Source organism: Caretta caretta, chromosome 1 (assembly GCF_965140235.1).
Source record: "Caretta caretta isolate rCarCar2 chromosome 1, rCarCar1.hap1, whole genome shotgun sequence".
In the NCBI taxonomy this organism is placed as follows: domain Eukaryota; kingdom Metazoa; phylum Chordata; order Testudines; family Cheloniidae; genus Caretta; species Caretta caretta.
In genome coordinates, this window is record NC_134206.1 from 33,720,060 (window position 1) to 33,736,470 (window position 16,411).

Sequence of the window (16,411 nt, forward strand, 5' to 3'; positions counted from 1 at the left end):
TTCTCGGGGACAGTCTGTGACAGTGGAACAAACTCCCAAAGGAACTAAGAATCATGACAAACCTCCCCACCTTTCCCAGTGCAAAGTGCATTTCTTCAACCTGACTTCTCTAATATAAATACATGAGCAATGTGTACACTTAACCTCACTCCCAAATAAACCAGAAATCAAAGCCCTACCAAAACAAAACAATCCACTGCACACACAATTCTCCCCATGAGAAGAGGATGAGAGAGAATGAACTGGACATGACAAATGTTATTTGCAATCATGATGTAGCCATGTCGGTCTCAGGATATTAGACAAGGTGGGTAAGGTATAGGGTGACCAGATAGTAAGTATGAAAAATCGGGATGAGGGGAGGGGTTTAATAGGCACCTAAACCCTGAATATTGGGACTGTGCCTATAAAATTAGGACATCTGGTCACCCCAGCTGAAGTAATATCTTCTATTGGACCAACTTCTGTTGGTGAAAGAAACAATCTTTCAAGGACCTGAAGAAGAACTCTGTGGAGTTCTTTCATCAACAGAAGTTAGTCCAATAAAAGATATTACCATGACAGATGTTAGTCATATTATTAATGTACTAGGGGAAGCTGCTCAGATACTGCACTGATGATAGTATAAGAACCTATATAGAATAGAGTGAAGGAGAAAGAGAGAGCCGCTTCTTGGGATTATCCTTTCCCTTGTCCCTAATGATCCTATTTGCTAACAAATATATACATTCTTAGTGCTGTTGTAGCTTTGTGCAAAAGTGTGAATTGTCTCAGTAGATTCTGATGTATTTTATCCTGTAGGCAAAGATATCTAAAACAGGGAATATAAATAACACAGGTTATGCAAACCCACACCACTAGGTGGAAGCAGATATTTTGAATTGTCATTTATTGAGAAACTGTTTCAAAAAGCGAAGTAATGTTCTTGGAATTCTGCTTTAAGCCATAAGGCACACAGCTAAGCAGAGTCATCTATAGAGTGCTGGATCTTTAATTTTTTTCCATGAAAGAACATGCTTAAAATCCCTTTAATAAATTGTGTTATCTTCACTCTCCTATTTGTCTGTGCTGTGACGGAAAAATATAATTGTCTGTTAATAATGGCTTTTATTTGAAGCAGAGAGTTAGAAAACATGTTTGTAAAATGCTTTGAAGAAGAAAATCTCTCTAGAAACGCAAATTATTATTATTGTTGTTATTGGGTCAAATTCTACAGTCCTTTCTCAGATCCTCAGAGGTATTGAGGCTCTTAGCTCCCATCGATTTCAGTGGAAGTTAGGAGTCTAAATACCCTTAAGGATCTGGGTCTCATACCCTACTAAGACAAAACTTTGACTGACTTTAATTCAACCTAGCACTGAGTTGGGTTAAGCCCTATATCTTACTGTACGTTATAGAGAACCTTTTAGCTAGCAGGAGTAAATCTGCTAACTATTTTTGTAGTAATGCATTTTCTCCATTTACCACATTTGTTTTCTTGCTTCCTCAGGCATTTTGGGCCTTGTACATAATGTGTATAAATGGTATATTTATCATCCTCTCTGACTGTAATGTGTTTTAAGTGATGGTGTGTTGTAAAGCTGCATTCAGTATGGGCTGATCCGTTGATCCTCATTAGTGAGACAAGTGTATGAATTGCAACCCCAAGACCTGCTATGGGCTAGCTGCAGTGAACAAGCATTATTAAAATTACCTGTGCTCCTACAAGATGCTGCATTTTTGAAAGGCCTGACTTTATGGAGCCAGGTGTAGACAGTGAGGGGTGCATAACAGCACAGACAGGCAAACTCTCTGTGATGACCATGCCCATAGCTTCTTGTGGAAGTGGTCTCCTGTTTATGTACTAAAAATGGAGTAGGCCTCAACTGTGTGCCACTGCATACTTTCCATCTTGTTTCAGAGTAGCAGCGATGTTAGTCTGTATCCGCAAAAAGAACAGGAGTACTTGTGGCTCCTTAGAGACTAACCAATTTATTTGAGCATAAGCTTTCATGGGCTACAGCCCACTTCATCGGATGCATAGACTGAAACATACGGTAAGAAGATATATTTGAATCATTTTGAATCTATTTTCCCCATGTTAAGTATCCTCACACCTTCTTGTCAACTGTCTAAAAGGGCCATCTTGATTATCAGTACAAAAGTTTTTTTCTCCTGCTGATAATAGCTCATCTTAATTAATTAGCCTCATACAGTTGGTATGGCTACTTCCACCTTTCATGTTCTCTATATGTATATATATATATCTTCTTACTATATGTTCCATTCTATGCAGTCGATGATGTGGGCTGTAGCCCACAAAACTTTATGCTCAAATAAATTTGTTAGTCTCTATGGTGCCGCAAGTACTCCTGTTCTTTTTCCATCTTGTGCAATTGTACAAGTTCCCAGTTTACACAATGGTATGGAACAGAGGCTTAGTCACATCAGACCCTGAATCAGGGAGAAAGTTCCCTAAATATGTAGCATTACATTAGTTATATACTGGTACCTGGTCAAAGGGGCCTTTTTTGCTTACTTTATTATTCTCTTGTCTGTTTGTTGTGCTGTTAATAGGTGTTAATTAATGACAGTTAAGGACCATCTTGTTCTGTGTCTGTATAGCCTAGTACAATGGGATCCTGGTCTATGACTGGGACTATGAGGCAGTACTGCAATACAAATAATCACATGCTGATCTACCGAAATACTTTTGTACCTTGACGGTCCCCACTGGCTTAAGAGAGCGAGTTGTATTAGTCATTGAAAATGGAAGTATGTGAACTGCGGTTTAACTCAGTCCCCTTATTTCCTGCACTGAGTGTTCTTTCTGCTCAATACACTCAATGGTAGGCATGTCCACATAATAGGGTTATGAAGATGGGTCGATGGGAGAGTTTGACTTCCTTAACCATGGGATGCTGTTGCAGGAAGGAGGTTTGCTGGGAAAAGATGGGGTCCGTCTGACCAAGAAGGGGAAGAACATTTTCATGCACTGACCAACCTTATAAGATGGGCTTTAAACTAAGTTCAGAGAGAGGCAAGTGACAAAAGCCACCAGGTAAAAAAAGGTGATCTTAATAGAGGACTAGATATTTGGGGAGAAGTAGATGTGGAAAATTACAGTAGAGTTATCAGAAAAGGAGGACTTGTGGCACCTTAGAGACTAACAAATTTATTTGAGCATAAGCTTTCGTGATGCATCCGATGAAGTGAGCTGTAGCTCACGAAAGCTTATGCTCAAATAAATTTGTTAGTCTCTAATGTGCCACGAGTCCTCCTTGTCTTTTTGCAGATACAGACTAACACGGCTGCTACTCTGAAACCAGTAGAGTTATAGGAGCAACAAGAGGGAAATCCATAGGGGCATCTGCTTAACATCTTAGAAGTCGATACACAAATGCTAGGAGTAATAATAATGGGGAATAAACAGTAAGAACTGGGAGTTTTAGTTCATAAGTCATAACTGAGCTTAACTGGCATCACAGATACTTGATGGGATAAATCTCATGACTGGAATATTGGTACAGAGGGGTATAGCACAGATAATAGGGAAATCCCTGATGAGCCCCCAGCTGTGAGAGGGAGGGATGTTGCACCCCCACGTCTTCCACAAACACAGACCGCTTTGAGACTTTCTTGCTTGTAAACACCAACATGTAGTCTATTTAATCCCCCTACCAATAGATAGCACCTTTACATTGTATCTCAACTTTCTAACCTCTTCTCCAAAAGTGGGGGGAGGGAGGGTATGGTGTTTCCACTCAGAGAACTCACTTTCTCAGGCTCTCCTAGCTTTTTGTCTTTCTTTTTCTCTTAGGGTGACCAGACAGCAAGTGTAAAAAATCAGGACAGGGGGTGGGAGGTAATAGGCACCTGTATAAGATAAAGCCCCAAATATTGGGACATCTGGTCACCCTAGTTTCTCTCTCTGTCTGTTCCCCTCAAAGGGCTCCTGCCTGTGTCCTTTTATACAGTTTCCCTGTTAATGGGATAATTGGTTCCTTGACTCACTAGCCCCAATCTGGCCTGGTAATCAGGGTACACCTCTGTCCAATTAGGCCTTCTGTGGGGAACCAAATTAGTACTAATAGTGACCAGAGTGCTGACTCAAGTGCAAGCCCACAGCACTCTGTCACATCATATCTGGAGATATTACCCAAAATGTCCATTAGTGATCACCACACTCTATGCCCCTAGTTTTTCGGTCCTGATCATGTATTTTTTCCATATCACTGTACTTTGCTAGTGCCCATACTCCTTGCAGAGAGAGAAAAATGACTGCAAAATGTTGTCCCTAGCAAAACTAGTCATATGAGATGTATGAGACTGAAACTTACCTCCTGGCATCAAGTCCTTCCAGGGACACTGGTCTCCAGGCTATTGTCAATGGATGAACTGTCGATGAACAGCAGACCTGACAAGTAACCGGGGTTTCCGGACTCTGTTCAGGCTGCACCTTCCTTCTGATTGCTGCAGTTCTGTGCCTCTCTTTCCCCAGGCTTTCTATCGAAGCATTAGATTCTGTGCTTTTCAAGGGTGTGAATGAGAGACTGGTGAGAGCACTCAGGAAGCAGAGAACTTGGATTCTTCTTGAAAACCCCAAGACTCACCATGAGGGGGTGTGTCTGCTGGTGAGGTAAGAGATCTAGGAGGCATCATTTCATGCTTGGGGATCAGTAACCGATAGAGTGGCTGAGAGGGAACTTCCAGTTTATAGCTTTGTGGGGGGTGCCCTGGGTGGGAAACACACAGCTCCCACTCCTAGATATCAGCGCTGTATGGTCAGAGCAGCTGAGTTTTCGAAGTGTGCAATCTACCCCAAAAGCGGTTTCTTTTGTCTTCCAGTCTTCTGCTAAGATCGGGACTAATAACACCTGAGATCATACAGAGCCTCCTTCCCTGGGTGAATTCCCCAACAGAAAACCACCGAGTCACCAGCACAGCTTTCCTTGCCCGGGTAAGACACAGGGCTCTAAAGAGCAGTTTCACCATTAGGCTGTTGTCTGTTGTGTGCCTTTCTTTCAGGAGTTGTTCAGTTCATAGGAGTAATTGTCATTTAGATAGTAAGATGGATCCTCCTTTATATGGAAACCTCACAAGGAACTTCATTACACCTTTCTGAGTCCTTCTCTCTGTGTTATTTTTATCGCTGTCACTGCCTATACTAGCTACACAGCCACTGGTGCTGGCTGAGAGAGAGTGAGAGAGATACAGACAGAGTTTGGATGACTGGACCTCTTCTGCCAAGTCCTAGTGCTGATCCTAACCAACAGCTCCTGATTTTGGTTTAGCTCAGCAGATCTTCTGAATGAACCTAGTGTCCTAATACTATGAAACAAGCAACATACAAATACATTAACATCTATCTTAGGTTCTCATTACTGTAGTATCTGAATACCTCAAAACTCTTTTTAATGTATGTATCCCCACAACACTCCTGTGAGGTAGGGAAGCACTATTATCCCCATTTTACAGCCAGGGAACTGAGGCACAGAAGGGCTAAGTGACTTGCCCAAGGTCACACAGGAAGTCTTTGAGGGAGCAGGAAATTGAACCTGGGTTTCCTAAGTCCTAGGCTAGTGTGATACCTGCTGGAGCACCCTCCCTTTCCACAGCCTTCCTCCAACATCTGCATCATATTTCCCACTTACGCTAAGCAACTATCTTCGGGGCTCATCTGGTTCTCAGAAAAATAATCTATCTGTGCCTGTGATGGGCTGTACCTGGGCTTTGAGGCGCCTTACAAGAGGCCCCGTGGTCCTACTACACCCTGCCCCAGGAAAAGAGCCACAAAGGTGGGTCCTCCAGGTCTGTCTAGAGAGGCCTCGTGAAAGCAGCCAATTAGAGCCCATCAGGCTCAGATAAAAGGAGCTGCAGGGTCTTAGCAGGTCAGTTCCTGGCAGGAACTGGAGGGGCAAGAAGGGGTGCTGCTCGCTGGCCACAGAAATTCAGGGGATAGCCAGAGTTTGATTCTGGCAACATTTGCTTAAGCTTGGTTTGCAGGAAAAGAGTCCCTAAGAACTTTAACCCTGAGGTGAAAGTGGCTGGTAGGAAGAAGCCCGGAGAAGAAGCAACAGTGAACTGAAATCAAGCAGTGCCTAGCTACTGTTTATAGGTCCATGGGTTGGAACCCATAGTAATGGGCAGGCCCAGGTTCCCCTACCATCCACCATGGCAAAAGCCCCACGAAGGGGACAATTCTTATGGAGAGCTTGAACAAAGGGCAAGATTTAAAGGGCCCAGAGTTGGGGCTGAAGACCCTAGTGAGGGAAATGGGACTATTCTTTACTTCCCCAGAAGGGGTTCATTTGGACTTTGGGACTCGGACAGAGGGCTGACCCACAGAAGACTCACTGAGGTCGACTGGCAGGGTGCACCAGGGGTGAGAAAAGGACTGTGGTACTATACCCAGCCACTAAGAGGCTCTCAGAAGGTGAGTGGACCCCTATTACAGTGCCCAAAAGGAAAGCTCCATGTTTTTAAGACTTTTCTCATTTGTGTGGAATAATAAAGTTACAATGTATTATGTGCCAAGTATCAGAGGGGTAGCCATGTTAGTCTGTATCCACAAGACTGTGGCTGTAGGAGGGCTCCTTGTTGTTTTAGTATATTACATGTCTGCTCAAATTATATTCCCAGTCTTAATGAACATATTGGGTTTAACGGACATGTTGATTTTATTTCAGCTAATGAGTGATCCAATGCTCAGGGAGAAGAAGTTCCTTAAGTCTGTCTTACACATCTTGGAAGAAAGGTCACATGATAGAAACAGCATTGTCCATCAGATGCCTGTAAGAGGCCTGGGAAATTTAGTCTATGGGGTGCTTGAGGCGGTAAGAGAGAATACTGAATAGAATGCAGCATAACTAGAGAAACCAAGGAAAACAGTTGTTCAGAGTTTACAGAGGCTGCACACAATGCACTAGGCCAAAATCTGCTCTCTCACCCTAGTAACCTCTTTGCAGTCAATACAGAGCAAGCTGGATCCTTTGGTAAACTGGGCATAAGTCAACAATGTGCACTTTAATATGACCGTATGTAGATGTATACATCTAGGAACAAAGAGTGCAGGCCATACTTACAGGATGGGAGACTCTATCCCAGGAAGCAATGATGCTGAAAAAAACTTAAGTCATGGTAGATAATCAGTTGAACATAATCTCCCAGTATGAAGTTGTGGCCAAAAGGGTTGAGATGATCCTTGGAGGCATAAACAGAGGGATCTTGAATAAGAGTAAGGAAGTTATTTTCCCTCTGAATATGGCACTCATATGAGCACTGCTGGAATACTGTGACCAGATCAGGTGTCCACAATTCAAGAAGGATGCTGATAAATTAGAGAGGATTCAGAGAAGAGTCACAAGAATTATCAAAGGATTGGAAAATATGCCTTTAGTGATAGACTCAAGGAGGTCAATCTACTTAGCTTTACAAAGAGAAGGTTAAGGGGTGCTTGAGGACAGTCTATAACTACGCACATGGGGAATAAATTTTGATAATGGGCTCTTCACATTAACAAACAAAGATATAACAAGATTCAATGGGGAAAGATGAAACTAGACTAATCCAGACTGGTAATAAAGCTTACATTTTTAATGGTAATTTTAATTAACCATTGGAACAGTTTACCAAGGGTTATGGTGAATTCTGTCACTAGCAATTTTAAAATCAAGTTTGGAAGTTTTTCTAAAAGATACACTCTAGCTCAAATAGAGACTATTTCGGGGAAGTTCTGTGTTATGCAGGAGAATAGGAATGGAAGGCCTATTTCACTGGATCATCACAATGGTCCCTTTTGGCCTTGGAATCTAAGTAGCTAGGAATCTAATAGGATTACACAGGTGTAATATGGCACCGAGTTTGGCTCATTGTAGCTAGCACCCGGTCTGAAATATAGCTATAGGTCTCAGGGGTGTAGATGAAATTCCCACAGCTTCATAATTGCTAAAGAAAACTTATTAGAAGTGTGATCAGTGATAAGTGGTTTTTAATGTCATATATTTGTACAGGTGAAAAAGCACAAGAAGTTTCTTCTGGACATACTGATCAGGGCCTTAAATGACACTTTCAGTTCTGAAGTCATTGGTGAGAGCATGAAGGCACTGGCCAAAGTCCTGAAGGAGCTGACGGAGAAGGACATAGCTTCTTCCTTCAGAGACCTCACCCCACAGATCTGGACTTGCTTTGACAATGTATGTGAACAGAACTGGTAACTGGATTGGTAACTGGTTAAAAGATGGGAAACAGAGGGTAGGAATAAATGGTCAGTTTTCAGAATGGAGAGAGGTAAATAGTCGTGTCCCCCAGGGGTCTGTACTGGGCCCAGTCCTATTTAACATATTCATAAATGATCTGGAAAAAGGGGTAAACAGTGAGGTGGCAAAATTTGCAGATGATACAAAACTACTCAAGATAGTTAAGTCCCAGGCAGACTACGAAGGACTACAAAAGGATCTCACAAAACTAGATGACTGGGCAACAAAATGGCAGATGAAATTTAATGTTGATAAATGCAAAGTAACGCACATTGGAAAAAATAATCCTAACTATACATATACAATGATAGGGTCTAAATGAGCTGTTACCACTCAAAGAGATGTTTGAGTCATTGCGGATAGTTCTCTGAAATCATCCACTCAATGTGCAGCAGCAGTCAAAAAAGCGAACAGAATGTTGGGAATCATCAAGAAAGGGATAGATAATAAGACAGAAAATATCATATTGCCTCTATATAAATCCACGATACGCCCACACCTTGAATACTGCGTGCAGATGTGGTTGCCCCATCTCAAAAAAGATAATTGGAAAAGGTTCAGAAAAGGGCAACAAAAATGATTAGGGGTATAGAACGGCTTCCGTATGAGGAATGATTAATAAGACTGGGACTTTTCAAGCTTGGAAAAGAGGCAACTAGGGGGGATATGATAGAGGTCTATAAAATCATGAGTGGTATAGAGAAAGTAAATAAGGAAATGTTATTTACTCCTTCTCATAATACAAGAACAAGGGGCCACCAAATGAAATTAATAGGTAGCAGGTTTAAAACAAACTCAAGAAAGTATTTTTTCACGCAACACACTGTCAACCTCTGGAACTCCTTGTGAGAGGGTGTTGTGAAGGCCAATACTATAACGGGGTTCAAAAGGGAGCTAGATAGATTCATGGAAGATAGGTCCATCAATGGCTATTAGCCAAGATGGGCAGGAATGGTGTCCCTAGCCTCTGTTTGCTGGGATTGGGTGACAGGACATGGATCACTTGATGATAACCTGTCTGTTCATTCTCTTTGGGGCACCTGCCATTGGCCACTGTCAGAGGACAGGATACTGGGCTTGATGGACCTTTGGTCTGACCCAGTATAGCCGTTCTTATGAACTCTCCAACCCCGTTCAACTGATCTTGATTAGACTCCATTTACAATGTGTGATGTGAAAAGAAATTTGATGAGGTTCAATAAGGATAAGTGCAGGGTCCTGCACTTAGGACGGAAGAACCCAATGCACAGCTACAGACTAGGGACCGAATGGCTAGGCAGCAGTTCTGCGGAAAAGGACCTAGGGGTGACAGTGGACGAGAAGCTGGATATGAGTCAGCAGTGTGCCCTTGTTGCCAAGAAGGCCAATGGCATTTGGGGATGTATAAGTAGGGGCATAGCGAGCAGATCGAGGGACGTGATCGTTCCCCTCTATTCAACATTGGTGAGGCCTCATCTGGAGTACTGTGTCCAATTTTGGGCCCCACACTTCAAGAAGGATGTGGATAAATTGGAGAGAGTCCAGCGAAGGGCAACAAAAATGATTAGGGGTCTGGAACACATGACTTATGAGGAGAGGCTGAGGGAGCTGGGATTGTTTAGCCTGCAGAAGAGAAGAATGAGGGGGGATTTGATAGCTGCTTTCAACTACCTGAAAGGGGGTTCCAAAGAGGATGGCTCTAGACTGTTCTCAATGATAGCAGATGACAGAACGAGGAGTAATGGTCTCAAGTTGCAGTGGGGGAGGTTTAGATTGGATATTAGGAAAAACTTTTTCACTAAGAGGGTGGTGAAACACTGGAATGCGTTACCTAGGGAGGTGGTAGAATCTCCTTCCTTAGAGGTTTTTAAGGTCAGGCTTGACAAAGCCCTGGCTGGGATGATTTAACTGGGAATTGGTCCTGCTTCGAGCAGGGGTTGGACTAGATGACCTTCAGGGGTCCCTTCCAACCCTTATATTCTATGACTCCCTGGGCATTGCTCATGTCAGAGTGAAGAGATTTTAGGCCTCAGGGAAGAGAAGTGTTTTACGGAGGAGGAGAGCATTAGGAGGATGGGGATGACATCCCTGCTCCCAGAGTCTCACCCTTCTGTTCATCTTTATTTCCACAGAGAATGGCAAAGAAAGTCTGAATACTGGATTAGGTAGCTAGATAACCATGAAGAGGGGGTTACAGAGAACAATAGAGTGCTGGGCCTGCTCTATACCATTTTTACTTGAGAGGGTGGGAATGATAATTCCATTTTGCAGAGAATTTTGAGATTTCAAATTTTGGTTTTGTTCCTATTTGGGGGAACCTCCCTCCCCAAATTTCAAAACTCTTTGTGAAATGGAATTACTACTCCCAACCGAGCTCCTCTGGAAGCCTTGGCCCAGGGCAGTCTGCTGCCAGACTATCCCAGAGCTGGGGACCCGGGAAACTCTGGGAGCTGGAGGTGCCAGGGAGTTGCAAATTTGAGAGCCAGGACTCCCAGAGTTCCTGGCTCCCTGTCAGCCTGCCAGATAGGCTGTTCAGAAGCCGGGGGCCTAGAAGCCCATGATCTGCCAAGGAGCTGGGTGGGTGCACTGGCAGGACAACAAACAGGTTTCTAAGGATCCCTGCCTGGCTTCTGGAGAAATTTCATCAAAATTGAACTGTCTCTAAAATATTTTGACGAATCAGCAAACTTGGACGAAAAATTGGTTAATTCAAGTTCTTCCAACCAGCTGTAGTTGGAATCACTCTGCTTTAGCATAGAAGAGATGGCTGTGCTAGGTGCATGATGTGATTGTCCCTTAGTTACCAACTTGCAGGGCTTTCTTGGCTGTAGGAGGATGATGGCCTCTTCGTTCATTGGCCTTTGTCCTATTTGGCATCCTGGCCCACTTGACAAAGAGAAAATGGAAGGCCTATTTCACTGATCAGGTTAGACAGAGCTGGGTCACACTTCTGCTGCACCTGCAAGACCCAAACCCCGAGGTTTCAATGGTAAGACCGACAGTGACTTATTTACTAAGGAAAAGGAATCTTCCTCCCAATGCCAGGGGAGCTCTGCTATTCCTGACTGCTGTGGAGGCCCAAATTCTCCCCTCAGTTTATTACCTGCCCACTGAGTCAATTCCAGCCAGACTGGTCTATGGCTGCCTCACCAGAGTCCAGGATAGGTCATGGGTCTGACCCCGACAGGTCTCTGTTCCTGTCTCTCTGCACCCTGCCTCTCTAGAACAGAGGAGAGACCACAGCTATGCCTGGTGAAGCAGCTTTCATAGATATATCTGTTCCAAAAAGACATTGATGCTACTTCCAGGTTTCAGTGGAAGCTCTCCCCCATATTAGACATTCCTGCATGTTTTCTGCCAATTACATCCAGGTGAATCCCTTTTTATCCTGGACTAGATGAGCAGTCAAGGAGATTCATTCCATTTGAATGAACATAGCACTCGATAGGGAACAATTAAATGGTGCGACACTCTTTTTCAGGAATGCAGAGCTACGTTTCACCTCTGTGCCCCGTTTTTGGGACTGAAGAGGCTCCAAGCTGCAGTTAATGAGCACCTTGGTGGCACAGCCGAGCTGAAGCCTGAAGGGCTCCAGGTGGACATTTGCAGACACCTCGTGAGTGAGCTGTAGAACTGTATGCGATATTGACTGCAGTGGCTTGTTGTGGTGTAGAGGTGTGGGGGGATGTGTGATCGGTAATGTAAGTAACGTAAGAGTAGGATATATGACTGAGGGTGATGGGAAATGTAAATCTGCCACAGATTCCCACTTTTCCCACTTCTATCCAGCCACCCGTTCTTTTTCTTATTTACCTGTGGTTCGTAAAAGCATGTGTTGGCCGTCAAAGCACACTTCTAGCTGGAGAGAGCTCATGTGTCCCTGATTTCCTCTGAGCCAAAGAGAATGCAGAGCTGCTGGAGAACTTATACAAAACCACCATCACGTACTTCTATAGCAGCTGGGAAGAGATCCGGGCAGTTGTAGCCAAGTTAGCTGGTGAGAGATGATGCCCAGTGTTCCTTTTGGTATTCCTATTGAAGGAGACAGAAAAAATCCCACTGTGCATCCCTGAGCTGCCATTAATCTCTCTGTGCCTCAGCTTCTCACGCATAAATGGAGATATTAATATCCCTACCTCTCCAGCGTGGTGGTAGGAGGAATTCATTGGTTGCTATAAAGTGCTTCGGGATTGTTGCAGGGAAAGCATGGTGCAATCATTTAGTAGTAGAGGCTGAGAAACTGTCACATAGGGTATGTTTACACTTTGAGCTGCGGGTATAATTCCCAGCTTGATGAGACATACCTGCACTAGCCCTGAGTGCTAAAATTAGAGAGTAGCCACGATGGCGGGAGCAGCAGGAGGGGCTAACCACCCCAAGTATGATCCCATCCAAACCCCAAAGTCTATTCTCAAGGTGGTTAGCTCCTCCCACTGCTCGTGCTGCCTTAGCTACATTCTATTTTTAGCATGCTAGCTCAGTCAGAGCTAGTGTGGGCGTGTCCCATTGAGCTGGGAATGATACCCCTACCTCAAAGTGCAGACCTACCGACAGCATTGTTCAGTGCTCCTTACTGCTACTTCATCATTCATGCAGCCCGCCTCCCCATAGTGCCTGCTGTTTCAGGTTCCTGGCCACACCACCTTGTCAAGGAAGCATTAGGTTCCTCCTCTTTGGCCCTGTGCCCTCTTCTCCGTAGCACACCCATGTGAGACAGGCAGGCATTGTGACCTAAGTCATCTATCAGTCACCTTGTGAGATCCCCGTTTAGAACTCACTTATTCCTGGCCCCAGTCCTTTGCTCAGACCACTAGACCAGGACACTGTCCTAGTATGTCTCCAATAACTGACAGCAGTGGCAAGAGGAACACAGACTGTTTAAAGCAAATGGGTTTTATGTAAACATTCTTTTTAAAAAGTGTCTCTTTTATTCTCTTCAGTGTGGACTCTAAACTGCTCTAGCATCCTCTTGTCCGCAGCTCATCCTTAGGCCCACAGTAGGAGAAGCCAAAGACCTGTCTAGGAGCTGCTATTATCACCGTGCACTCAGCAAGGGAAGGTGGTGTTGTTGTTGTTTGTTTTACATTGTGTATTTAGGCATCATCCTGGAACACACGGACACCCAGCATATGAAATGGCTGGACCTAGAACAACTGTTGATCTGTAAGTAATAAATACAGCTGAAGTCCTGTTCATTAGTGAGTTATAAAGGAATTTAGCTGACAAGCAGCAGTAACCGATACCACTGGTGCAAAGTGCATCAGCCACACATTAAAGGACAGATTCACTCTTGCCCAGGAGAAGTCAGCTTTAGTTTTCCTTGAAGGAGGAAGCTGCAGCAGGTGTGATATGAGTCAGTGGATCTCCTGGCTGTCCTGGCAATGCCCCCTCCCCAACCAATGCTATCCACTCTTTGGGCTTCATTGGCTCCCTGTGGACTCCCCAGGTGAGAAGAAGTTGTAGCCACTTTCTGCTACCCCAAATTTCCCACCAGCAAATTTTCTTCCAGTAGGTGCCCTGTATCACGCATAAACCAGCTTGGACCTGGCCTCTGTTTAATTCCAGGTTTATTTGAGCTCAAGCAGCGGCTCCTGAATAGAGATGGAAAATAACTTAAAAGTGGAAGCTATTGAAACAATGGATCTTCTTCCATTTACAGCAAAGTGGATGAGTTTCTGGTAGAGTCAGGGTCTCCCCACAGTTTGGAGCATGGAAGAAGGGTCCCAGTGGAGGAACCTAAAGCTTTGTTTGTCTTGGAGAGCTTCTGTAGCATGGTATTCAGAGGTAATAAGACTCCAGCTATTTCAGGCACAGGTGACTATGAAAAGTGAGCCATATTCATCTCTCATCTATTTTCCATCCCAGTATGAGGACTGAGACCAGTTTCACATTTTTGCATGTGATCATTCTGCTCAGGTACTTCAAGGTTCTGTGATTACTCTTTGCTGTGATTTGACAGTCTATTCACTAACACGTTGTCCTCTGTAATTTCAGCTCTCCAGGTCCTACAGAAAGACCCGAGTCCCACTGTCCAGCTGGTGGCAACTCCGGTCCTAAGTGACATCTGTCCTGGCAGAATGCTTGGGGAATGAAGCGGAAAGGAGACAAAGAGAACAAGGCTTTCCCGCTACCCAAAATTGGAACAAGAGAGAGGGAGAGAGAGGCAACTATAATACTGGCCAGTATTTGCCGTTGTCATACTGCTCAGATGCTGTAAGTGAGAGAAGAATCAGGCCCTGTAAAGTAAAAATTTGATTTTATTACTCAAATTATTAGACATCAGAACATCTAGTCATTCTGATGGACATGCAGCCTCTGGACAAGCTCAGTGATAAGCATGTACTATTATATTGCTTGCTCAAGGGTTATTACTATAGTAACAGCCAAGTACTGGCCCAGATCCTCAAATACACCTGAGCTGTAGATACTGGGGTGTTCTAAATTATGCTGTCTTGTTACAGACATTGCTGCACTGTAGCTTGCTGGAGCACACTGCACTCTGTCTGTGCCATCTTCTGTTTCCAGCTCACACCCCATATACTTGGGAGGGAAGCTAGGAGTTGGTGACATACAGCCAGCTTCACTGGCTGCACACTATGTATGCTAGCTCTCCATGTGTTAGGGATTTGCACATGCTGGGGGAATTCCTAGCTGCCCTCTTAGGACAGCTTCATGGCTACTTTGCCCTGCTCCACTGCAACATAGGGCAGCATGGCCCACTATATGCAAAAAGGTGACTTTACAACTAACCCCTCCCCTATTTATGCACCTACACGTGATTGTTAGGAGTCTAAGTTTAGGTATTCAGGTTTGGAAGTTTCAGTCACTTGGCATAAAGTTGTCTCATGTCAACCAAAGGACAAATATGCCTTTAAACATCATTCCCCTTGGTTTTTAAACCCTGCACCTCATTTTTATTCAGTCGGGGCTGGTCATGGGGATAAATATGACTAACTCAAGCTCAGTTTTCAAACTTGAGTGCCTAAAGTTAGACACTGGAAGCCATAATTGGGAATTCAAATATCTATTTTAGGCACCTCAGTGCTGATAGAGATTTAAGTGCCTTAATCAACACTTCTGCAGGTGGCTATAATGGGTATTTAGGCATCTAACTGCAGATTTTGGTGCTTAACTTTAGTCACCCAGGGCCTTTGTACTTGTATTGCCCAATCCTATGAGTTGCTGAGTGTCCTCAAACTCCCACTGATGTTATAAGGATGCTCTGCCCTTCAGAGAAGGTGCTCAGCAGATATAACTCATCCTCCAAAGTTAGCTACTATGAACCTCCACCTCATATAAAAAGGTCACTGAATGGTCAGGTTTCTAGTCTCCATCACCACGTCATTCTCCAGTTTATTGTCCCCCTGAGTTCAGGGCCTGTGAGGATTCACCAGGCAGCAGTTAGCAGAGGAGGGCGAAAGGCAGAGGGCATCTGGGATGTCATTGCTCATAATTCTCAATGGGGAGACAATGTTCCTGTAACAGTTGAATATTGGAAGGAGATCAATAGAGACCCCTGTTGAATTGACACATTCTGCTAATTCAAAAGCAACTATATTAAGTAATATGGGTTCTTGTAGGGTTTCCTGTTTTGGTGATTGCAGCTTATTCCCAGTCCATGTGATCATATTGTTGTTCCCTAGTATTCTCCACTCTGTTTATGTGTATTAAGGGGCACTGTACAATACTGATGACTCTTCACATTTCTTTTTCAGGTGCTGGCCGTGTATCTCACAAACAAGGTGCTATGCAGATAACCCATCCCCAGCTTTTGTATTTACTGTGCACACATTTCCTACTAAACTGTTTGAAGTATCTGTTTCAATTGCTCAGAGGCCTGATTTCTTCTTCCATTGTGGGGCTTCCTGCATGTCCACTGTAACCATGATGTAGGTGCTTCCTCCCTTGCCCTTTCTCCATGGAGATGGACGAAGACTTCAGCCCAGTGCCTCTTCCGGGATCCACACAAAGCTAGATCTAATCCCTATAGTTAGTGATCTGGGGTCTGGTTCTTAATCATATCCTCTTCTTTGTCTTTCTGGGAATTCAGTATTGCTGATGAATTCTGGGTTGTAAGTGGAATAGACTGTGTTCTGGTGAGTTACCCTCCACCCTGTCTAGCCTATTTCTGGGTCAGAAGGCTATCTGTGAACGTTTGTCTGTTTACTTACAGATTTAGGATAGGTTTCAGAGTG

At 44.0% G+C, this 16,411-nt stretch overlaps 1 protein-coding gene across 1 annotated transcript; it reads left to right on the forward strand.

The window, feature by feature from the left end:
* The first annotated feature begins 2,867 nt into the window (after positions 1-2,867).
* On the forward strand, positions 2,868-16,041 carry LOC125625499 (maestro heat-like repeat-containing protein family member 2B). The gene is made up of 7 exons (XM_075118661.1): positions 2,868-2,916; positions 4,405-4,618; positions 4,828-4,939; positions 7,992-8,174; positions 11,698-11,832; positions 14,211-14,429; positions 15,932-16,041. The coding sequence occupies exons 1-6, from the start codon at positions 2,868-2,870 to the stop codon at positions 14,271-14,273; spliced, it is 756 nt and encodes a 251-aa protein (XP_074974762.1). The 3' UTR covers positions 14,274-14,429; positions 15,932-16,041.
* The last annotated feature ends 370 nt before the right edge of the window (positions 16,042-16,411 follow it).